The 25,248-nt window shown below is 42.4% G+C and overlaps 1 protein-coding gene across 1 annotated transcript in view; it reads right to left on the minus strand.

Moving 5' to 3' along the window:
* LOC101995389 (nuclear body protein SP140-like) overlaps positions 1–25,248 on the minus strand; it is a 67,847-nt gene that overhangs the window by 9,002 nt on the left and 33,597 nt on the right. Inside the window, exons 11-14 of the mRNA XM_013351726.2 lie at positions 10,579–10,629; positions 8,087–8,191; positions 4,176–4,318; positions 2,694–2,732 (exon numbers count right to left, since the gene is read on the minus strand). Coding sequence (XP_013207180.2) covers positions 2,694–2,732; positions 4,176–4,318; positions 8,087–8,191; positions 10,579–10,629 — 338 coding nt within the window. The remainder of the gene's footprint in view (positions 1–2,693; positions 2,733–4,175; positions 4,319–8,086; positions 8,192–10,578; positions 10,630–25,248) is intronic.

Consider the following 25,248-nt stretch of genomic DNA (forward strand, 5'->3'; position numbering starts at 1 on the left):
AAAGAAACTGCTTGGCCTGATAGGGCAGACTTTAGGTAGGTGGGGAAAAAGAAACTGAATTCTGGGAGGAAGAGAGCAGAGTGAGAGAACTGCCATGGAGTCGCCAGGTCAGACGCTAAATCTTTCCTGGTAAGCCATGAGCTCATGGTGATATACAGATTATTAAAAATGGGTTAAATCAAGATGTGAGAGATAGCCAATAAGAGGCTAGAGATAATGGGCCAGGCAGTGATTTAATTAATACAATTTCTGTGTGGTTATTTTAGGTATAAGCTAGCTGGGCAGCCAGGACGAACAAAGGGCCCCGCTCCCTGTAACCAATGAAAGCAATACATAAACAGAAGGACCTCCTACACCATCCAACCTCCCTTTTTTTAAAACAAGAAATTTGTTCTTTTATTTAACAGTAATCATCAACATGTTATAGACTAAAATCATTCATGGAATTAAAAATTTTCAGGCTTGAGAGTGTAGTCCAATGGGTGAATGTTCAACCTCACATGAAAGGGGCCCTAGGTTTGATCTTTAACACTGAGGGAAAACAAAACAAAACACATATCTAGGATCCAGTTAACATGAATTTCAATTCGCTGAGCCGGGGCTGGAGCCAAGCACTGGATGCTTAAACATTCTGAGGGGTTCTAATGCACAGTCATCAGGTGAGATCTTTGCCTCCAAGCAGTGGTCCATGGATCTACCTCAGTCATCCAATGAGCTATCCAGACTCCAGAGATGAGAGCTCAATGCCTTGTCTCCAGCGAATGAACTTGGATCTTTCAGAAGAGCAGTTAGTTTTCTTAACCACTGAGCCATCTTTGCAGGATTTAGGTCTTTAAAAATTGCATTTTATATATGCAAGTGTATAGACACTCATGTGACAATGAGGTAGAGAGCAAAGGACATATTTAGGGAGCCTGTTTTCTCTTTCCATCATATAATTCCTGGGGATTAAACTCAGGTCATCAATCAGGTTTAATTCCTGGGTCATAGTGACAGTCCATTGTTTTATTGTTTTTAAGAATTGTTACCACCTCAATCTCAAATGTTTTAATGTTAAATGGAGCACTGGCCTTTTATATTGCATAATATTTTAAAATATTAATCACAACAATACCATCTTATAAAATCCATTTTTGCCATAATCAGTGAATTTAACAACTGTAATGTGACAGAGATCACAACTAACAATTTGGTTTTTTTTTGTTTTTTATTATTATTTATTTATTTATTAATTAAAGATTTCTGTCTCCTCCCTGTCACCACCTTCCATTTCCCTCCCCCTTCCCCACTCAACTCCCCCTCTCTCATCAGCCCGAAGAGCAGTCAGGGTTCCCTGCCCTGTGGGAAGTCCAAGGACCTCCCACCTCCTTCCAGGTCTAGTAAGGTGAACATCCAAATAGCCTAGGCTCCACACAGTTAATACATGCAGTAGGATGAAAACCCAGTGCCATTGTTCTTGAGTTCTCAGTAGTCCTCATTGTCCACTATGTTCAGCGAGTCTGGTTTTATCCCATGCTTTTTCAGACTCAGGCCAGCTGGCCTTGGTGAGTTCCCAATAGAATATCCCCATTGTCTCAGTGTGTGGATGCACCCCTCGCGGTCCTGAGTTCCTTGCTTGTGCTCTCTCTCCTTCTGCTCCTGATTTGGACCTTGGGGTTTCAGTCCGGTGCTCCAATGTGGGACTCTGTCTCTGTCTCTTTTCATCGCCTGATGAAGACTAATATCCAGGAGGGTGACTATATGTTTTTCTTTGGGTTCACCTTCTTATTTAGCTTCTCTAGGATCGCGATTTATAGGCTCAATGTCCTTTATTTATGGCTAGAAACCAAATATGAGTGAGTACATCCCATGTTCCTCTTTAACCCACTGACTGTGAGAAGATCTTCACCAACCCCACAACTGACAAAGGTCTGATCTCCAAAATATATAAAGAACTCAAGAAACTAGACTGTAAAAGGCTAATCAACCCAATTATAAAATGGGGCACTGAGGGGCTGGAGAGATGGCTCAGTGGTTAAGAGCACTGCCTGCTCTTCCAAAGGTCCTGAGTTCAATTCCCAGCAACCACATGGTGGCTCACAACCATCTGTAATGAGGTCTGGTGCCCTCTTCTGGCCTGCAGACATACAGACAGGATATTGTATACATAATAAATAAATATTTTTAAAAAAATGGGGCACTGAGCTGAACAGAGAATTCTCAACAGAAGAAGTTCAAATGGCCAAAAGACACTTAAGGTCATGCTCAACTTCGTTAGCGATCAGGGAAATGCAAATCAAGACAACTTTAAGATACCATCTTACACCTGTCAGAATGGCTAAAATCAAAAACACCAATGATAGCCTTTGCTGGAGAGGTTGTGGAGTAAGGGGTACACTCATCCATTGCTGGTGGGAATGCAAACTTGTGCAACCACTTTGGAAAGCAGTGTGGCGGTTTCTCAGGAAATTCGAGATCAATCTACCCTTGGACCCAGCAATACTACTCTTGGGAATATACCCAAGAGAGGCCCTATCATACAACAAAAGTATATGCTCAACTATGTTCATAGCAGCATTGTTTGTAATAGCCAGAACCTGGAAACAACCTAGATGCCCTTCAATGGAAGAATGGATGAAGAAAGTATGGAACACAACTACCAATTTGTAGATGATGGCATCAGACATCATGGAAGGAGATCTTGGAATAATTACCTTTTTCTTTTTCCTTTGTGGGTTCGGTAGCAATTCTTTCTGAAAGACAGAGATGTTAATGATGGGGTAAGTCTTTGCTTTTATTTTGTATTTCTAACTGTTTTCTAGTGACTCTGTCTGGATGTTCCATTGTTAAATACAAGTTGTCATGGAAATTACTCCCCATGTGCCCTCACACTGAGTCAAGGAGACATTTAACCACCTTTTCCTGGCCTGCTGATTTTCACAGTGAGCTCAGACAAGAGATGCTGCTTGATCTCCCACAGTTTCCAGACACATCGAGGGCTGGTTTCTAATGCCCTTCTTTCCCCATGCAGAAAACCCCACCCCTACACTTTGTCAGAACTGCCCTCTGTGACCCAGCTCAGGGAAGACTGTTCCATAACAAGGCTTTTAGTCCTAAACCTAGAAATAGCCATCCCATCCCTTGGCTTCAGCATCATTTTCTACAGACTCCTCTCCTCCACAGTAGTAACTGCAGGTAGGGGATGAAGGTGCAGCCTTGCCCTGGCCAGGGGCTCACATCTGTACTCCCCATGCTTTAGATGCAGCTCAGCCAATACTCAATGAGAAAATTTTTGTCCTTTATTGTGAGGATGACACAAGGGATAGGCCATCTGAGACACATGCCAGAAAGATCTGTGAACCCTACGTCAAAAAAAAAACAGGTTCTACTACCAAGGGAAGCTCTTGATTTCCCCAATTCAGGGGATTGATATAAATGAAGAGCAAAGAACTTATTTCAAAATGCAATTTCAAATTACTTTTCCTTTATTTACTCTTATTTTTGGGTAGATAGAGTTGAGGTTGGTCTCACTCTGTAATTTGTTCTGGCAGTTACTACAATGTCTAAGCCATCCTTGAGCTTGGAGCAATCTCCCTGCCTCAGTCTCCCAGGTGCTGGGAGTACAGGTGTGGCAACCATACTCAGCTGTTCAAGAACAAGTGGGAGACGATGGCCTGGAAGAAGCACTGCTGGACATCCTGTAACGCAAGCATCCACACGGGTGCATTATCTTTAGATACGTAACCATGTATTATTTTCACACTGGCATTCCACGTTTAAATTACACTCAACTTTAACTTAAATTATATTCATGCTACCAAATTTTATGTAGCTAGTTAATGGTAAAGGTCCCAGTCTTTTCTCCTACCATTCAAAGGATGCAAATTAATGCATTTCAATGATTAAGCTGTAGTGCAAGCCAGTCAAGGTAACACTTGAGTGGCATACTGATATCAACCCATGCCATGGACCCCGGCTTAGAAGAATCATAATGGTATCTTGTAAACAGACATTCTGCTACCGTCTGGTGTCAGTGAAATACAACAGTGAAATAACTTGGTTGAAATTATCAGTCACATGGAGAGAACTTCTAATCTCTTGTCTCACCCCAGAATAATTGAAGCTACCTATCACATAGAAGCTTTTAATTCACCATCTTACCCGGGAACCATGGAAGCTATATGCCCCCAGAATACCTTTATCAACTCTCCCAGGGTCCATCCACAGCAACGCAGGCTTTGCCTCCAGTTCTTGGAGTCTTCGCGATCTCCTTCGATTTCAAACTCCTTGGGAGTCAACCAACATCCAGTCTCACTCCGTATACTCTTCTCATAGATGCCTGTGAGACCAAGACAAACTGAACAGTCAGCTACAAAAACACCTGCCCTTGGCCCATCATCATCCTGGGTCTGGGGCTGAGGTTTAGTCTTAGGAGAATGTGCATTTCCCTTTCAGTCATCAGGGGCCACACACCCATCCTGATAGGCAAGGACAGAGAAAGACTACCACTGATGTTATCCTTTACGTTTTTCCCAAAAAGCTTTTCCCCCCACTGAGACAGGATTCAACAGCCCTGGTTGTCCTGTAACTGGCTATGTAGACCAGGCTGTCTCTGCCTCCTGAGTGCTGGGATTAAAGGTGAGTGCCATCACTGCCTGGCATACAAGTAATTCATCTATTTTTGTGTATTGGTATTTTGTCTTAAAGTATGTCTGTATACAACATCTGTGCTTACTGCTTACAGAAGCCAGAAAAGGGCACTGGATCTCTGGAAACTGTAGGCCTCGATGGTTGTAAGCCAAGTGTGGTTGCTGGGAATTGAACCTGGGTCCTCTGGAAGATCATTCAGTGTGCTTAACCACAAAGCCATCTCTTCATCCTTTGACATTTCCTTTAAAAGCATTCTACTGTAATAATAAAAGATAAAAAAGGAATGGCCCTAAAATAGGGTTATTTATCCTTGTTTTACTGTGACCAAGTGTAGGGCCAACTTGCATTTCAGAAAGGTGAGTGAGGGCAGATAATTCCATGCTGGACTCTTGTGAATCCAGCCATGAGGAAGCTGTCAGTACAGCTACTTCTATAACATTACACTTCCAGGTCACGACAGTTAGTTACCTGTTACGGGAGGTCCTTCCGCTCCTCCAGTCAATAGTTGCTTTTTTAAAGGGAGAGAGACTACACCCCAATGGGCTGGTATCTCAGCGGCTATTGTGATTGTGTAGTTCATTTAAAAATGTAATGTATATAGGTTGTTAATGGATAATCATTAATAATAGTCAAGTTTGTAGTCATGTTAGTTATATTTTCTAGATATATAGATATATATTTCAGTTAGATCGGCATTCTTCATATCTTTCAAAGACTATGGAATATGCTATTTAATGTTTTAATAACTTAGGGTTTTTCATGACAATGAGAAATGTCTGCTCCTGGAAACACCAATCTACTTCAAGAAGAAGATGGGTATCAAAGAGGATCTTTATGGAGTTTGATAGCCATTTGGGCAAGAACCTGCTCTAGCCTGTACTATTGCAGAAACTGGACACAGAGAACCCACAGAGAGAGGACTATTGAACTTGCCTAAAGGTGAGATTATCTTTCGGGGTTCCTGATTCATGAAAGAGTCTGCAAGACATTCTGCAGGACACAGCAGATAGTGACTGAACTGCCTTTAAAATTTCCTGCTTCATTGAAATGTCTGCTGGAAACTATGGGCCCGTAGGCCGAAGATGGATGCCCCAATGGTACAAAGGAACTTTGGGTGACTGTCCAGGCAGCGAGATGTCTCTGTTACTTCTAGAGTTTGGAAGTTGCTTATTTCTTGTTTGCTTAGGTTATATTGTATCCTTCTTGAGTCTTTGATAAAGTTGAAGAATAGATAGATAATTATAGTTGTTTTCCTTAGTTATTATAAAAGATAAAGTAGATGTAAATATTGTAACTGTAATTCTTGTTTTATAACTGTTTTGTTATATGTAATTTTGCTATGTTAAAGCTAAAGCCTTTCCTTTTTGTTTAAACAGAAAAGGGGAAAATGATGGAGAAAAGTCATTGGCTAATAAAGAAACTGCCTTGGCCCATTTTATAGGTTAGAACATAGGTAGGTGGAGTAAACAGAACAGAATGCTGGGAGGAAGAGGAAGTGAGCTCAGACTCGATAGCTCTCCTCTTTGGGGCAGACGAGATGAAGCTCCGACCCAGGATGGACGTAGGCTAGAATCTTCCTGGTAAGCGCACCTTGGGATGCTACACACATTATTAGAAATGGGCTAGTCCAGGTGCAAGAGTTAGCTGAGAAGAGGCTAGATATAATGGGCCAAGCAGTGTTTAAAAGAATACAATTTGTGTGTTGTTATTTCGGAGCATAAGCTAGCCAGGCAACCAGGAGCTGGGGCAGCAGGAACACAGCCCGCAGCTCCTACTACAGTTACCCCTCAATGTTTTAGACTCATGACTAGTTGATGTTAAAAGTGATTTAGTAAATGTTGTCTACATGGAACAGCTAAATTCCATGTAGGCAGTAGAACCACAGGGAAAACACTTATTTGTTGAGAACAAAAGAACTACTTTGGTGCTAGGGAAACGGTTCAGTGGTGAAGGGCACTGCTGCTCTTGCAGAAGACCCAGGTTCAGTTCTCAGAACCCACATGGGGCTCACATCCATGACTCCAGATCTGATGTCCACTTCTGGTTTCCGTGGTGCACACCTTTAATATCAGCACTTGGGAAGCAGAGGTAGGCAGATCTATATGAGGCCAGCATGGTCTACAGAGTGTGTGCCAGGACAGGCTCCAATAGCTACACAGAGCAACACTGCCTTGAAGAAAAAAAGAAAACAAACAAACAAACAAAAAAGAAAGCGGTAGGTAAGGTAGCACTAGATCATGGAGGGTGCTGCCTTTGGGAGGGATTGAGATAGTTCTCATGGGACCCCAGCCACTGTCTGGCTTCCTGTCTTATGGTGTGATCTCTTCCTCCTATATGTCATGTCCCTGCCATGATGCCACCTGCCGTCAGTCTCTCTCCAAAGGTCATATATGAGGCTACCTGATCTTGGCCTTTTAGCCTCTAAATCTGTAAGTTAAATAGAGCAGCCTGACTGAATATTTCAGTAGAGCAGAGAACACTGGACTAATACACCAAGAGAGCTGAGGTTTGAATGTATCCAAATTCCAATCCAAATCCTCTGTTTTTTTCTTACTAAGCTTAAAGTTAGACAGAGGTTACAGCTAATGGACCCACTAAGTTGATGCTGACTTTCTCAGACACATATACTTCCCATCCTGGTGTGTTAGGGCTTACTCTGGTCTGAGATGCTAAACAGGCATCTTATTGCCCCTTTTCACAGGGGGGAGGGGAGATGACCTGATAGGCCAGGGACGTTTGATATTTAAATTGGCAAAACTGCAGCTTAGGGTGCAGCTCAGTGAGAGGGCGTTTGCCTCAAAGGCACAAGGCCCTGGGTTTAATCCCAATAGTACAAGAAAAAGAAAAAGAAAAAAATTCAAAAATGTCCTCTTTGCTGCTCCTCTCTTGGTTTTGGTGCAGAAAAGAATGAACACAGCAGGCCTGAGACTCTGAAGAAACGATGCCTGGCACAGTTGGACTTCGGCTGTAGTCTGCAAAGGTGACTTTGGGGAGAGCTTCTGTCACTTTCAGAAACACAGAGTAACTCTCAAAATTTCAAAACCATTTACAGTTTATTTCACAAACAAGACCCGCTGTACTTGTGGGCGTCTGGATTTGGTGTGTGCTATGCAGACAGGGACCTGCATAACTCCATGCTGTTAGAAGCCCTGGCCCTGGGCTCGGGCAGACCCTTGGAAGAAAGCCTTTCACACTTTCATTGCTGGGGTGGTTGATTGCACCCTGTGTGTCACCACTAGGAGAGCAATGTCAAAAGCTTCTGGCTCCTCTGGACTTGGCCTCTCACGCCCTCTTCTCATTGGTAACTTGGCCTCAAACCCTCACTTCAGTAACAGGTGTGGCATTGCCAATATGAGTCCCATAAACTGACTCTGGGATGAGACACCCCCAACACAGGTGCCCACCCCATACATGGTGCCATTGTCCAGGTGAAGAGCAAAGAAGATCTAAAACTCACCTTTCTTAAATTTCTCCCTATACAGAGTCCCCTTAGCAGAACCACAGGTCACCGGAAGCTCAGGAATGTTAAAATCCACATTTTTTTGTTTGGGAATTCTTGGACCTGCAGTGACATAATTTGCTTTATTATAGATCTGTGCACGCCCTTCCCTCTACCCACTTTGGTATCTTCTTTCTGCAACTTAAAACACATCATTTTTTCCCCAGGAATTAGTTACACTTGAAGGGATTTCTTTTATGAATGATTAGGTTCTTACAGATAACAACCTGCTCTGCTCCTAACCTCTGAACTGCATAGTGGCTGAAGCCTTGTGTGTCAGAATCCCAGCTCTCAAACAGGTTGGTTGGTCACAGCAGCCACTGTACAGTGACTTTCCTACGAATATTTTGAATAGATCGTTCTCATTTTGCAATGACTTTGGAGTTCTGCAGATGGGAATGATAACTCTCAAATTTTGTTCTGCTGTTGGAGGCATCTCCAGTAGAGGGGGATGGAAGGGGGCACCCAATGAGGTGATGTCATCACTTTCCTTTCATCTGATTTGCTGTCTTTCTCCTCTCCTGAGCTTGCCTGAGGCCTCAAGCAGTGGCTCTAGAAGATTCTGCAATTCTAAAGGAGCCCTGAATACCACTCTAAGGGTGCTTGTGTTAGACACAGAAAGCCATGAGAATGTTTAAATTTAAACAATATGGTTTTGATATTGCTACCTGATATGTCAGCTAAAACATGACTGACAGTGTACATGGCGGGAAGCGTGGGGACAATGAGATAGCACATTGAGTTAGCTGACACCAGATATCTGGAGACCCCAAAGAAAATAGTGATGTCATGTTTTAGATAATCAGTTCTGGTAGAGTGCAGCTTTTGCGTGGTTCTGTATAAATATGGCCTTGAGGCCACCTATACCAGCTTGCCTGCCTGTATGTGTCTATCTGCAGGCTTGTGTGTCTACTTTCACTCAGCCTGCCTGTCTATGTCCCAGCACATGCCTGGTGCCTGCTGGTGATGCCTGTGTCTGGCAGTCTGTGTGTATGTCTCATTTGTGTGGGATCCAATTTCATTGAACCAGATATTGAAGGCCTTAAAATGAACTTCCGTATTAGTGGCTTCTTCCTTTCCAGCCAGTTAAAGTTTCCATCAAAGACACTGTGGGGCTGGGATGGGGTGGGAGGAGCAACCACAGCTGCTTCAGAGCAGTCTCTCAAAACAACATTGGCCCTGGCAGGGCACTCAGGTTAACTCACCTGAAACTGGATGCCACATTTTCTTTTTTAAAATGTGCATTGGCATTTTACCTACATGTACATCTGCATAAGCGTGTCAGATATTGGGGTTACAGACAGTAATGAATTGCCATGTGGCTGCTGGGAATTAAACCCAGGTCTCCTGGAAGAGCAGTTAGTGCTTTTAAATGCGGAGCCATCTCTCCAGCCCCTCCTAGTCTCATCTTTACAGATAAATAGAGTTAAGAAATGACAAATGACAGGCTAAAGGCACACAGGAGTTGAGGAATTAGAACACAGGTCTTGTTTACCGTCAAGGTCTGTGTGTTTCCATGGCTTTCTACACTGGCAAGGAAAAGTTATGCTAAATATCATCTGGGTCACATACTTTATCTCTTACCTCAAATATGTTCAGTACATGAGGACACATGCAGCTCTGGGTCCCTCCCAAATCAACTAAGTAGTCGGAGGAATGGGAGTTACCAGCAATCTGTCTGGTTCCGTTGACACTGACCAATGCTGATGATGACCTTATGACTTGCTACTGATTTCGACAGCCAATCAAGAAAGCCAGCTTGTCACTCACCGCGCAGAGTACACAGTAAGAGCTTAGCTACTTTGTCAACATTTGTTGTGGTACTACTGACAAGCTAGTCACCCCACCCTAGGTGTCCACTAGCAGAGGAATCAGTAAAGAAACTGATTTATGTACACAGTGGAATTTCTCTCAGCCATGAAAAGAAAGTCAGAATTATTGCCGTTTGCAGGAAAATGGATACAACTGGAGATCATCATGGTAAGCACACTTAGTAAGGCTCAGAAAGACAAAGGCATGTTTGCTCTCATCTGTGGCTCTTGAGTATTCGCACAGAGACACAAAACTATATGTACAGATGATAAGAAAGTAGGAGCAAATTTGTCTGGGAGACAAAGGGGGATCAACAGGAATCGGGAGTGGAGGGCCCTTGGCCCTGGTGGAATTTGCTCAAAGAATGCTTATTTACTTGCATGGAAATTGTCTATGAGACCCAGTATAATATAGTATAAAATGAAAAAGAATTATTTAATTCCAGTCATGGTTGCATATGCCTTTAATCCCAGTACCTGGAAAGCAGAGGTAGTCGGATCTCCATGAGTTCAAGATAAGACTGGTTTACATAGCATTTTCCAGGCCAGCCAGAACTGCATAGTGAGTGAGGTCCTGGCTCATAAACATTTTAAAAGATTATTATTCATTGAAAGTTGATAAATCACATTTTTCTTTACCTCGTTTTCTGCGTCTTTGTGAAGAACTGTTGATACGTCTCCTCGTGTAAGCTGAGAAAACATCACACAAATCTCTTATTGATAACATCACATTGCAAGCAACACTTTACAGAAACACTGTTTAAAGCTAATTTTCCTGAATCCTGTTTAGTACTTTCTGAAAAATAAAGATAAAATCCAGAACAGAAGTCAGGAGCATTTCCAGTAAAGGCCTGGACAGTAAACATCCAAGGTCTTGTGGTCGCTGGTTTGCTTTGTGATTCCTTAGCTTTTCATTCATATGAGGAAACATCCATAGACTACATGTAAATAAAAGGAAATTTTCTAATAAAACTTTATTAATAAACAACTGACAAGTCAGATTTTTCCTCTTGGCTAAAGGTTGCTGACTTCTGATCTAGATTTAATTATAAAGGTGGCAATCATCAGGTTTATGTGCTGACTAGATGTGACACACACACAAAAAGAACAAGTCACTTCATAAGTGTCATTAAGACAATAATGGCCAAATCAGTTTGAATGGTAAAGTTGGGGATTTAGAGGTCTGTTTGTTCCTTCTCAGTCTGTGCCCACAGCTGGATCACAAGGATATTCTTTAGGAAGTGCAGACCCTGAAATAAAACCTCCTCTATATATACAGTCATAAGTACTTCTTCCTTTGAGCAGAGCATATCTAGATTGGGTTGCAAAGGAATCTTGCCTTAGTGAGATGTAAGGAATTCTTGAGATAAATAATACTTCATTTTCTGGGCTTTGGTCATAACAGTTACCCAGAACCTTAAAAAAAAAACACACACACAGAAAACCCAACCCTACACTCTGGAGGCAGAAACAGGTGGATCTCTGAGTTTGAGCCCAGCTTGGTCTACATGAACTAGTTCCAGGACAGGCTTCAAAGTTACAAAAAAATCTTGTCTCAAACACACACACACACACACACACCAACAGCCACAGCAACAACAACTACAATAACAACAAAACCACCAACCCTATTGGGATATAAATGGCTCCATGAAACATCTATTGATTGATTGCTACAAGGTTTCACTATGTGGCCTAGGTTGGCTTCAAACTTGCAATCCTCCTGCCTCTGCCACTGTCTCCTCAGTCCTGAGATCTGCAGGTGTGAGCCGCTGGCCTAGCCCAGGAGGCATGTACCCATGAGTAACATCTCAAGAGCTGGAGTGTTATGCCTCAAGTTACCCTTAGTGAGCTGAGATACCCTGGAGAGTCAAGAAACCAGAGCTTCCTAGCCTTGCATACTGGAAGAATCACCTTGGTTTTTAGCCAGGCTTCAAGAAGCAGGTAAAACAGGAAGAAATGGACATGCCAAGGACATAGGCAAGTTTTCTCACTACCTCTTGTTTGTCCCCCAGTACAAATTGCTCTTAATTGAACAGTGTCCAAGAATGTGATTGGACCAAGTTTGGTGATAGCTGTGTGGTAAGGGTGGTAGGATACCCGCACTGGGGGGTGGTGCTCAGTGTGAGACACTGTCATTCATGATGCTGAAGTCCTAGATATGCCCAGGGTAAACTCCCCACTCCTCTTTCCCTCCACCCCTTGGTCCCATAGGAAGCCACCTGTGCTCTGTCTGCTCTTTCCACTTATGTAAAGTGACCAAACGGGAGCCCAGACTTGACTATAGCCCCAGTGTGTTCACAACAGCGCCCCTGAGCTGTGTGGGCTCTGCTCCCACTTCCTCTCTGTTAGACCTTCTTGGACTTGTGACCTAGCCCTCCATTTCTATCAGAACCAACTGAAGCCAAAGAAACAAACATGTGCTTACTCTCTCCCAGATCACATATGTTAAGGAGCTGGTGGTTTGGCTCTGGATTCCTGCAGGTACAGTGCAGATGGGAGGTAAAATGGCCTGGTCAAGTAGGACTCAACTAGTCTTCTCTCTTCTAGACATTTTGTTTAAACTTTAAATATCCACTTTTTAAAACGAGTGATTTATTTTTATTTTCTGTGCATTGGTATTTTGCCTGCATGTACGTCTGTGTGAGAGTGTCAGATACCCTGGAGGGAGAATTACAGGCAGCTGAAAGCTGCCATTTGGGTGCTGGGAATTGAACCCAGGTCCTCTGGAAGAACAGAGAACTCATCTGTCTAGCCCAGGTCTTCTAGTGTTAATGGCCACCTAATATTAATAAAACTGTACATGGACCATTTAAAATAATAATGTAGCCACAACGACCACATGGTATTTTAAACTATTTTGTTGATAATGCTATCATCCTAAGAGAGAGAGGTTGTCAGGGTATGAGTCTTGGGCTTTCTCAGAGTATCATCAGGTGTTGGGATGTCTGTGAACAGTGTACCAGGACCCCAAACCCTGAGTCACGACTCTTGTCTAAGCATGCTGCACAGCACACAGAAGGGGACAGGGGGTGTTATCCTGCCAGTGTCAACCTTCCCTACTCCAGGCCTCCTGAGAGAAGCTATTTTTCTTTTTCTGTCCTCTTTTTAATGTTACTGTTTATTTATTTGCCGAGATAGGGTCTCACTCTATACTCTACTTGCTTGGGGCTCAGTATGTAGCCCAGGAGAGAGCGAATATTTCCCTGAACATAGTTGTCAGACATTTCCCTTAAGTCAATCCTAAGGTTTGGCATGACCAACACATGACTCCTGTCTCTGGATTAGGCAGGGAAGGCGACCCTATCAGACTCATTCATGGGATGTGTATAGAGATGTTCATGTCTAGGAGGGGTCAGTGGTTTCTGGATGCTGGGCTGAGAATCGGCAAGGGAATTTATGAAGAAGCATGATTCGTGTAGCCTAGAAGGAACTCTGGAGAAGGGAACTTGATGGGTTATTTGAGAGACACACAGCCCATGGTGACAGCACTAGGCTGTTGATCTTTTAGAAGGACATTTGATGTCCTAATTACAAATTCAGTCAGTCACTGTCAACCTTGGGCACTGCTTCTGCTGAACTAAGTAGAAAATTTATGGCTATACACATACATACATCTGCACATATAGACATACAGTGAAATAGCAGGTTGAATGGAGGAAGAGGGGGAAAGGAAATCAAAGGAGAGGTAGGAAGGAGGGAGAAAAGGAGGAGGGAAGGAGGAAGGCAGAATGAACACTTATTTTAGAACAGTAATTCAGTAACTTGTCACTCACAGGTGTTCATCCTGTTTTGTTTTATAGCTAATTCTGCCATCAGAAGTTCAGCAGAGTTCTCAGTAGTCCTCATTGTCTGCTATGTAAGTCCGGTTTTATCCCATGCTTTTTCAGACCCAGGCTAGCTGGTCTTGGTGAATTCCCGAAAGATCATCCCCATTGTCTCAGTGTGTGGGTGCACCCCTCGCGGTCCTGAGTTCCTTGCTCGTGCTCCCCCTCCTTCTGCTCCTGATTTGGACCTTGAGATTTCTGTCTGGTGCTCCAATGTGGGTCTCTGTCTCCTTTCATCGCCTGATGAAGGTTAATATTCAGGAGGATGCCTATATGTTTGTCTTTGGATTCACCTTCTAATTTAGCTTCTCTAGGATTGTGAATTATAAGCTCACTGTCCTTTATTTATGGCTAGAAACCAAATATGAGTGAGTACATCCCATGTTCCTCTTTTTGGGTCTGGCTTACCTCACTTAGGATAGTGTTTTCTATTTCCATCCATTTGTACGCAAACTTCAGAGAACTCAAGAACAATGGCAATGGGTTTCTGATCCTACGGCACATACTGGCTTTGGGGGAGCCTAGGCAGTTTGGATGCTCAACTTACTAAACCTGGATGGAGGTGGGCGGTCCTTGGACTTCCCACAGGTCAGGGAACCCTGATTGCTCTTCAAGCAGATGAGGGAGAGGGACTTGATCGGGGGAGGGGGAGGGAAATGGGAGGCGGTGGCGGGGAGGAGGCGGAAATCCTTAATAAATAAATAAATTAAAAAAAATAAATATTAAAAAAAGTTAAAAAAAAAAAGAAGTTCAGCAGAGGTTGTAGTGACCTTGTCTAACCACAGACACATCAAGTCACTTGTTAGTGGGGGTGTCATCTTTTGTCCCTGTCCCCAATATACTTTGGGAACTGACTAAATTGGGTATAATTCTCAATAGTTACCATGGCTACAATAAGCAGTCAGAGAAGTAGATTTGTTATTGGAAGTATGTAATAAAAAGAATAACAATTTACTATTGAAAATGTTTTGTTTTTAACCTTTTTTCCAGCTTGTGTCCATTGGCATTTTGAAGTATCGAATTATGTATTTTCCAATTCTGTCTGTCTTTTCCCCTGAGAAAATAGAAAACAAAAACGAAACCAGATACTTCTAAAAGGTTGCAGTATATGTAGTAGTGCTTTTCAGACTTTCCACGTAACTTGTAAAAAGTGTTTTACATAGTAAGAAATATGTAGCCCATAGGTTTGTAATTACCAAGTCTTTGTTATTTAACCTGCTGCTCTGGCATTATGTCAGTTTGACAAAAGCTAGAATCATCAGAGAGGAGAGTGCCTCAGTTGAGGAAATGCCTCCATAAGATCAGGCCACACACAAGCCTGCAGGGCATTTTCTTAATTAGTGATTGATGGGGAGGGCCCAGCCCATTATGGGTGGTGACATCCCTGGGCTGGTGACCCCGGGTTCTATAAGAAAGCAGACAAATCAAGCTATGATGAACAAGCCAGTAAACAGCACCCTCCACGGCCTCGCTTCAGCTCCTACCTCCAGGTTCCTGCCCTCACTGCTTTTGATGAGCTGTGATCTGGAAGTGTGAGTGTAATAAACCTTTCCTCTCCAAGTTGCTTTGGCCTTAGTGATTCCTCTCAGCCACAGTCACTCAAACTAGGGCACCTGGGTTTACCCTGATGCCATTTTCGTGGCCTTGACCTTGATTCACTTAATTTACTCTTGCATTAACACAGAAATATCTTCAGGCAGTTTTGTTTGTATCCCAAGGGACACTGTGAAAATAATAATAATAATGAGAATTAACACTTTAGTGCTTGCTGAGTGCAAGGCATTGGTGTGAGGCTGTATGGTTTGGATTTTAAATATCTCCAAAGGCTTCGTGCTTAGAGGTCTCCTATGTTCAAGCTACACCTAGTTCAGATCACTTATTGTATCTCAGCTCCTTCTCCAGCACCATGTCTGCCTGCTTGCCACCATGTCCCACCATGATCATAATGGACTTCATCTCTGAAATGTAAGTCACACAATGAAATGTTTTCCTTTGTAAGAGTTGCTGTGGCCATGGTGTCTTCACAGAACAGAAACCCTGACTAAGACAGTGTTTATGCCCTGTCACACCCAGCCTGACATGTTTTAGGAAATATAACTCTTATGCTGATAAGCATTAATTCTGCTTTTTGGATAATTACCACTCCTACCACCATTAAGACCATTTTTTTTTTCTGCAGGAATTAGAAACCTTCTTTCTATGCCTGTTTACCAGTCCTCATCTTTATGGACTTCATCGTCTCTTTGTGTAAAACGGTCCCCGCAGTCTCAGATTAGGCCATGGTTTCTTAAAGCAGTCTGAAAAGCAAACCCATAAGGGCAATACACACAGACCACACAAAAGATGAGATCTACTCCTTGGAACTGTGATAGAGTAAGTGAAGATACACGTGAAAGGAGGATCACAAGTTCGAGGCCAGCCTGGGCTACATGAGCAGTCTTGTTTGAAAGGGAACAAAGAAACAACATAGGAATTCTCACTTAACACTGAACTATGTTCATAGCAGCATTGTTTGTCATAGCCAGAACCTGGAAACAACGTAAATGCCTCTCGACCTAAGAATGGATAAGGAAAATGTGGTACATTCACACAACAGAAAAAAATAAGGACATCTTGAAATTTGCAGGCAAATGGATGGATCTAGAAAACATCATATTGAGTGAGATAACCCAGACACAGAAGACAATTATCATATGTACTCACTCATAAGTGGTTTTTAAATATAAAGCAAAGAAAACCGGCCCACAAATTACAATCCCAGAGAACCTAGACAACAATAAGGACCCTAAGAGAGACATACATGGATCTAATCTATATGGAAAGTAGAAAAAGACAAGATTTCCTGAGTAAATTATGAGCATGGGGATCATGGGAGAGGGTTGAAGGGGAAGGGAGAGGAAGATAGGGGAGCAGAGAAAAATGTAGAGTTCAATAAAATCAATAAAAAGGAATATTCTCACTTAACTATTGAGAGAATTGTTCATGCTTTCTAATTAGCTTAAGATATAAAAAAGGTGAGAAATCTTGGGCTTATACAGCATAGATTAAAGGCTGTCATAGAAAAAACAACCTATTTATTATCTCTCTCGATCTATCAATCATTTATCCATCTATCTATCTATCTATCTATCTATCTATCTATCTATCTATCTATCTATATCTATCTATCTATCATCTGCCTGTTTCTTTTCCTTCCTTTCTTTCTTTCTTTCTTTCTTTCTTTCTTTCTTTCTTTCTTTCTTTCTTTCTTTCTTTCTTTCTTTCTCTCCACCTACTGACCTACCTATGTATCTATCTACCCACTTACCTAACTACCTATCTATCACCTCCCATTTCATTACTTTTAGGTAATATCCTTTAAAGGCCCTTTTCTATTTCTGTCAATAAAATTGAGTTTTCTTGTAAGGCCATGTAATGTAATTCCACAGATTAAAATTTTAAAATGCAAGTCTTCCTACAGCCAAGTAATTGCAGAAAGAGTCGAAGGGAAAGTCCCCGATGAATGGTGAAGGAGAGAGCACCCTGCTCCATAAATGTACTGTAGAGATCTGATCTGATGAAATGTTCAAGCAGACTCAGTGAGGCCTTAGGTCTTACTCTCTAGTAGAGCATGGGGTCTCATCTACTCATAAACGTATCAATTAGTTCTGTCCACCAATATGATTTTGTCACTGAAAGAGTGGTTTGAAAGGGTCTTGCAATTAGAAATTAATGCTACTCCTCATGAAGCTAATTTCCAGAGAGACCCATAATTGTGGAAGATTTTATCTTTCTTGATAATTTTTGGCCATGACATATTAAGTTACTCTCAGGTCCCTAACCCATATAATCTTGTAATAACCTGTAAGATTCTAACTACACCAGCGGCAGTGTAATTCTCTCTCACGCAGGCAGGTAACAAAATGACTTCATATTTCCTATGCAAATTCTGTCATGTGAATTCATCCCAGTTATCAGGTTACTGGAAAAATATTAATAGAAAGACAGTTAATCAACATATTCTTTTTAATGTATAGAAACCATACAAAGAAGGTTCATTATAGAAGAACACTAGGTAAAACATTAGCAAGTGTGTAAGTCTCTATTCTTCTCAAATGAATCTGCAAGATGATTGCAGCTCTAATTAAAGGTTCCAATGGACTAAGTGGGCAGGGGGAACAAGTATTGAATTTATTTTAAAATCCGCCCTCAGCAAGTCATCAGGTCATCAGACTCTGAGCTCCCCTTTCTTTTCTGTGTCTCTGTCAGGCGTCAAAGGTGGAAGGAGGGGGGGCTAAGGCAACATCTCCAGCTACTGCAAAAATAGCATAGGGAATGGTTTTCAGATTCTTTGTGCTGTTGTTTTTTTTTTTTTTTTTTTTTTTGATTTTTGAGACAGGGTTTCTCTCTCTATTCCTGCCGTCCTGGACATCAATCTGGAGACCAGGCTGGCCTTGAACTCATATAGATCCGCTTGCTTCTGCCACCTGAATTAAAGGCATGTGCCACATGCCAGGATGGTTTCCAGATTCTTATTTCACATTTGTACAAAGAAGCAAATTCCATCGGAACTAAAGTTATAATATTCTGTCTGTGTGTATGCCTGAAGGCCAGAAGGGGGCACCAGGCCCCATTACAGATGGTTGTGAGCCACCATGTGGTTTCTGGGAATTGAACTCAGGACCTTTTGAAGAGCAGACAATGCTCCTAACCTCTGAGCCGTCTCTCCAGCCCAACGATTAGGTTCTTTACAAACACTCTAAGATCAAACATGGAACAATTTTTTTAATCTTCTGGTGGAAATGGCTACAACTACAATATGAAACCTAGGACCCAATGGAGGGGGCATGGGCTGCCAGTAGGAAGTTCAGACTTCTAGAAGACAAATAATTCTGTTAACAAATTCACCAGAAAACCAAGAACTGGGACAAAGCTCCTAGTGATACCTGTGCTCTAGACTTAACACCATGTGACGGTGAAGGGGTCCCCATCACTGTGCAGCAATGTGAGGAAGAGGGCCCGTGCAGAAGCACCGTGTTCCAGGGAGAAGGGCAACACGTGAGCACCAGCTAGTGAAAGTTTTCTGCTCCACTAAAATGAAAGCAGTGGATACTGATAGTGTCCTCACGCAGAGCTTCCTAAGGCGGCTCAACTTAGGGTGAACACGATCAACATACTTTACCTACAAGCATGAAAAGGTCATAAAGGAACCTGTTGTGCTGTAAATCAGTGCACAGTAACAAAAGGTGTTCAATAAGCATTATTATATTAAAACAAAGAGTAGGCAAAGACATTAAACGTGTTTGCTGACTAGATATGATCTTTTACCTTTCAAAGCAAGGAAATGAAATTATAGATTATTAAATTCATGCAAATAATGTCATTCCAAGCTATGTTAATATACACATTGATACGTTCTTGAAAGTACAGACCAGTCTTTAAGAAAAATTTACAAGCAGAATAAAAATTATAAAAATATAATACTTCGAAAAAATTAAATTGTCATTTTAAAAGACATCCATTTTGTCTTACTAAAGGTATAGCAAATAATAAATCATTTAGCATCAAATGAATTCATTTGTTACATGAAGATAAGAAAATTCCGTTTGTGTTGACTTATTTTTTGACCATCCTTTCCTGAGGTAGAGTTGTTCTCAGCATATGTGATATCTACAAAGCAAAGGCAGTGGTCAGAGAACTTTAAACTCTGATAAAAGTCACAAGCATTACGACAGTTTGCATCATGCTTGGAAAACCTGGTGTGTGTGTGTGTGTGTGTGTGTGTGTGAGAGAGAGAGAGAGAGAGAGAGAGAGAGAGAGAGAGAGAGACAGAGAGAGACAGAGAGAGACAGAGAGACAGAGAGACTGTGTGTACACGCTCATATGTGTGCATGTAGACACCTGAGGCCTGTATCCGGTGCCTTCCTCCATTACTTCTAACGTTATTTGTTTTCTGGGTCAAGGTCTCTCAGCTGAACTTGGAGCTTGCAACTGCATCGACTGGCTGGTGAGCAGCCCCAGAGACTTGCTGTGCCTGCTTTCCCATCACTGGGATCACAGGCGGGTGCCATCATTCTCAGCTTTTAACCTTGGTCTCGGGATCCGAATCACAGGACCTGGTTCTTGATATGACCTGCTCATAGCCAAGTGAAGCAGGGAGTGGGCATCGGTTTGGGGTTCCTAATACCCTGCAGCTGCATGACTGTCATCTCACTTTCTGTGGATGAGCCAGTCTGATGTTCTCCGTGAACTACAGTCACATTCCACAGTGTCTGTTATTTCTAAGCCAACTCCATTCTAAGACCCCAGGGCAGACTTGTTGACCACGTTAGATGCTTATAACTTTCCATTCTTGATTCCTAGGCTCTCAGGACACCCTTTGGGAAACACGTGCCACAAACATGTATCATTTCTAGTTCTACTTCTAACTGTGACTTGTAAAGAATTTTCATTTCGCCCCCTCCAAAGACCTTACCCCAACATTAGTGGCTCTCTACATGTCCACATCACATTTCTCTTTTGTTGTCCAGATATCACTGGATATCTGTCACTCCTAGATGATTGTGAGAATCTCTGACTTGCAGATGTAATTAATAATAGTGATAAAGAAACAATGCTGGGCCCAGATGATGTGCTTGACTTTGGAAGTGCTGAATTTGTAGTTGGAAGTTCATGAGAACCATTCAAGGAAAGAAGTCAGTGCCTTGGCTAAAAAGCCCAGGCAATGAATTCAGAAATCATACCCTGTATTTAAAGACAGCTAGGTTGTGGCTGGTGACTTAAGCCCCAGGGGTGGATGAAATGCCCGGGTGATGCTGATTGTCATCTGGGTGAGTCATAGGAGCTACTATGGTACCATAGATCTTTACTCTGAAACTCCGGGGCAACTGTCAGCCACACCTTTGTCCCCAGATGGCTTTGTGTCACTTCCATCTTGCCTCCCTCATTTCTTCTTTTCTCTCCTCTTTGCTGTGAGCACCACCCCACCCCACACCTGTCTCACAGCATGCTCTCTAGCTTGTATGGCTCACATTTCTCATGCTGCTCTTTACCATCTCCTGCGTGTATCTTATTCTGTCTGCTTCTCTATGCTCATAATTCTGGATCTTTTATTGTCGAGATGACTTTGTTTCTACTTCCATCTCCGTCTTGTTAGGGTTACTGTTGCTATGATGAAACGCCATAACCAAAAGGAACTTGGAGACACACAGGTTATTTGGCTTACACTTCCACATCACTGTTCATCATGGAAGGAAGTCAAGACAGAAAGTCAAACAGGGAATCTGGAGCAGGAGAACGGATATGCAGAAGCTGTGGAGGAGCGCTGTTTAGTAACCTGCTTCTCATGAATTGCTTAGCCTGGTTTCCTAATGAACCCAGGACCATCATCCTTAGTTATATAAGTTCTGATACATTGATCTGAATGTTCTGGACTCCTGACTACCTCTTTGGATTCTGACCATGGAAACACGACTTTCTTTCTCCTGTTATACACAATGGTCACTAATTGTGAAACACATGGGTTGCTAGATCTCAGTATTACCTTTTAAAAAACTCTTACAATTTATACATTACTTTCCTCTAGTAACGGGAATAGCAAGAGTTAGCCGGCCTTAAGTTCAAGGCTGTTATGATCTTGCTAAAAATACATTGAGATAATATAATATAATCTAACTAGGTGGTAAAGGACATCTATCAAAAACTATGCTAAATTTGACAAAGGTTGGTCAGAGTTTTTATTTGTGTCTATAATCACAATGCTAGGCTAGTTGTATTTTGAGTCTTTCACAATTACAAATAACCCTGGGAATATAGGATCTTTGTGTTACTAGGTATCTCAGTCAAGTTCTATTGCTGTTAAGAGACACCATGACCATGACAACGTTTACAATGAAAAACATTTAATTGGAGCTGGCCTACAGTTTCAGAGGTTTAGTCCATTATCATCATGGACTAATGGTAGCATGCAGGAAAACAGGGTGCTGAGAAGTAGCTGAGAGTTCCTCATTTGGATCAGCAGGCAACAGAAAGAGATACTGAGCCTTGCTTGAGCATGTGAAACACCAAAGTTCACCCCCTAGTGACATACTTCCTCCAACAAGGCCACACCTCCTAATCTATGTCAAGTAGGCAATAACCAAACAATCAGATATATGAGCCTTTGGGGGCAATTCATATTCAAATCACAACAGTAGGTATGTCAGTGTGTGTAAAAAATACCATTACTTTGCTATTTATTTCTTCCACATCAGCAATATATAAGTATGTAAATTTAGTTGATAGGTTTCAGCCTGCTAAACATGAGCTTATGGTCACTTCCTGCTTCCTACACTTTCTAAAGTTAAAAAGGAGCTCCCAGGATAGCTGGATATATACAGCCATAACACTGAGAATGAAATGTGTCTAGCCACAGTGGCCTTCAGTCATCGGATTGCTGACATCCTGAGGGCCAAGGCTGGGTGTCCTAATCTTCTACACCTGACCCACGTCTTAGGTATTCCCGAGATTCCTCCCCAGCACTCAGTTCAGAGAAGGAGCTACTCTGTATTCCTGAAGGAAGAAGGAAAAATCTTTTTTTTTTGAAATTAGAATATTTTAATTAAAACCCCCATTGCTTGATTTTCATCACATTGCAGCTTCTGATTTTCATATACATAATGTGCGGTTATTTTTACCCTCCTGCCTCTCTTTGTAAGATAGAAATACTTTCCAAGAAAAAAAATAGTCGCTCTTCTTTTTTTTTTTTAATACACATTATTGATGAAGTTACAGCTCATGACAACACCAAATACTCCAAACTAAAAATAGCTTCTCCTATCAAACACACTTCAGGTTTATTTCCTATTGGCCAAAACTATTCTGGGGCAACCCACTTGCACGTGATAACTTCTCATATGTTATTCTGAAGCCTTGGGAGCCGAGCACATGTCTTCATCAGACAGAGCACAAATTCCTCTCCAAAACTTTAGTTAGGTTTCAACCAGCTAGCCTCTGGCTCCCAAGCTGAATTGAGGTCCTACACATTTCTCTTCTTTTTCCTTGCTATGATACCACCCAAATATGATGCAATACCAGCTTCTAAAACTTACAAGCAAGATAAAAAGTTATTTATGTTCATCCCTGTCAATCATCCACCAGTAAACGAACTCAGCACCTTTTATGCGGCAGGTGCTGTTTGAGAGGCTGCCTCTCAAACACCTCCCTCTCCAGTACAAAGAGCAGTCAGGGTTCCCTGCCCTGTGGAAAGTCCAAGGTCCTCCCCCCTCCACCCAGGTCTAGGAAGGTGAATATCCAAACTGGCTAGGCTCCCACAAAGCCAGAACATGAAGTAGGATCAAAACCCCGTGCCATTGTCTTTGGCTTCTCATCAGCCCTCATTGTTTGCCATGTTCAGAGAGTCTGGTTTTATCCCATGCTTTTTCAGTCACAGTCCAGCTGGCCTTGGTGAGCTCCCAATAGATCAGCCCCACTGTCTCAGTGGGTGGGTGCACCCCTCATGGTCCTGACTTCCTTGCTCATGTTCTCCCTCCTTCTGCTCCTCATTGGGACCTTGGGAGCTCAGTCCAGTGTTCCAGTGTGGGTCTCTCTATCTCCATCCATCACCAGATGAAGGTTCTATGGTGATATGTAAGATATTCATCAGTATGGCTATAGGATAGGGTCATTTCAGGTTCCCTATCCTCAGCTGCCCAAGGAAATAACTGGGGACCTCGCCTTGGGCACCTGGGAGCCACTCTAGGTTCAAGTCTCTTGCCAACCCTAAGGTGGCTCCATAAGGGCATCAAGGGGATTTGAATTGGAAAAGAAGTTAAACTTCCGTTATTGTACATAAGCGACCCCCAAAACCCCACCAAAGAACTCCTACAGCTGATAAACACCTTTAGTAAGGTGGCAGGATACAAGATCAATTCCAAAAAATCAGTTGCTCTCCTATACACAAAGGATATGGAAGCAGAAAGGGAAATCAGAGAAGCATCACCTTTCACGATAGCTACAAACAGCATAAAATATCTTGGGGTAACTCTAACCAAGGAAGTGAAAGATCTATTTGAGAAGAACTTTAAGTCTTTGAAGAAAGAAATTGAAGAGGATACCAGAAAATGGAAGGATCTCCCTTGCTCTTGGATTGGGAGGATCAACATAGTAAAAATGGCAATTCTACCAAAGGCAATTTATAGATTCAATGCAATCACCATCAAGGTCCCATCAAAATTCTTCACAGATCTTGAGAGAACAATAATCAACTTCATATGGAAAAACAAAAAACCCAGGATAGCCAAAACAATCTTATACGATATAGGAACTTCTGGAGGCATTACCATCCCTGACTTCAAACTCTATTACAGAGCTACAGTAATGAAAACAGCGTGGTACTGGCATAAAAACAGAGAAGTCGACCAATGGAATCATATAGAAGACCCGGTTTTTAACCCACAAACCTATGAACACCTCATTTTTGATAAAGGGGCCAAAAGTATACAATGGAAGAAAGAAAGCATCTTCAACAAATGGTGCTGGCACAACAGAAGGAAAAATCTTGAACAGTTCTAGTCTGTGTTTGCCACAAAGCATAAGGACCTGAGTTCAGATCCCCAGTACTGTGTAAAAACCTGGGTGCAGCAGTGAGCAGCTATGATCCCAGAGCTGAGGAGATATAGACAGGAAGGTCCCTGAAGCCCATTCACCAGCCACCCTCACTGTATCAGTGAGTTCCAGGTTCAGAGTGATACCTTTGTCTCAAAATGAGGCAGAGAGATCTATCTCTCTTCTAAGATGATATTTAACATGAACTCCCGGCATCTACACATATGGCCAAATAGAAACCTGTATGAGTGTGTAGGAAGGCTCAATCCTGCCAAATTGAAGGGTAACTGGGGAGGGATAGTCCTGCCAGCCTGTGAGGGAGAGGACGGGTAGGGTTGGGTAATCCTGCAGCCTGTGTGAGAAGGGTAGGACAGACCTGCAGTTTATTTGGGAGGCATAGAGACAATGCTGTCAGCAGACCAATCATGGCTTTATTTGAGCTGTTGGTCAAACTTGCTCCAGAAACTGTCCCCAACACTGGGGCTGGGGCTGGGGCCAACTGTGCCATGGTGGCCATTCTCTTCTGTGATCGTTTCTTAGACCTCATGCCCTTTCTGAGGTTATATGTGCACCATCTGCTTCCATTTCTGATTACTATGGAGTCTTGGGCATGGTGGGTGACAAAGCCAGTCTTTAAGGTCTCAGGGCCCTAGAAATGTGAAATGAAGTGACCTCTCCACCCAGGATCAACTTCATTCTCTTTACTTGGCTGAAAACTGTAACCCTAGGGTTCAAACAGCAGGACAGGTATCCAAGACTGAATCTGTGGAAGACTGTGGTCCAGCTAGCCTGGCATACATGTCAATCAACAAGAGGTTAAGTCTCAAACAAAGTGGAAGGTAAGGATAGGATGAGCATCTGAGATTGTCTTCTCTCTCTCTCTCTCTCTCTCTCTCTCTCTCTCTCTCTCTCTCTCTCT

The sequence above is a fragment of the Microtus ochrogaster genome, linkage group LG4 (genome assembly GCF_000317375.1).
Source record: "Microtus ochrogaster isolate Prairie Vole_2 linkage group LG4, MicOch1.0, whole genome shotgun sequence".
NCBI lineage: Eukaryota > Metazoa > Chordata > Mammalia > Rodentia > Cricetidae > Microtus > Microtus ochrogaster.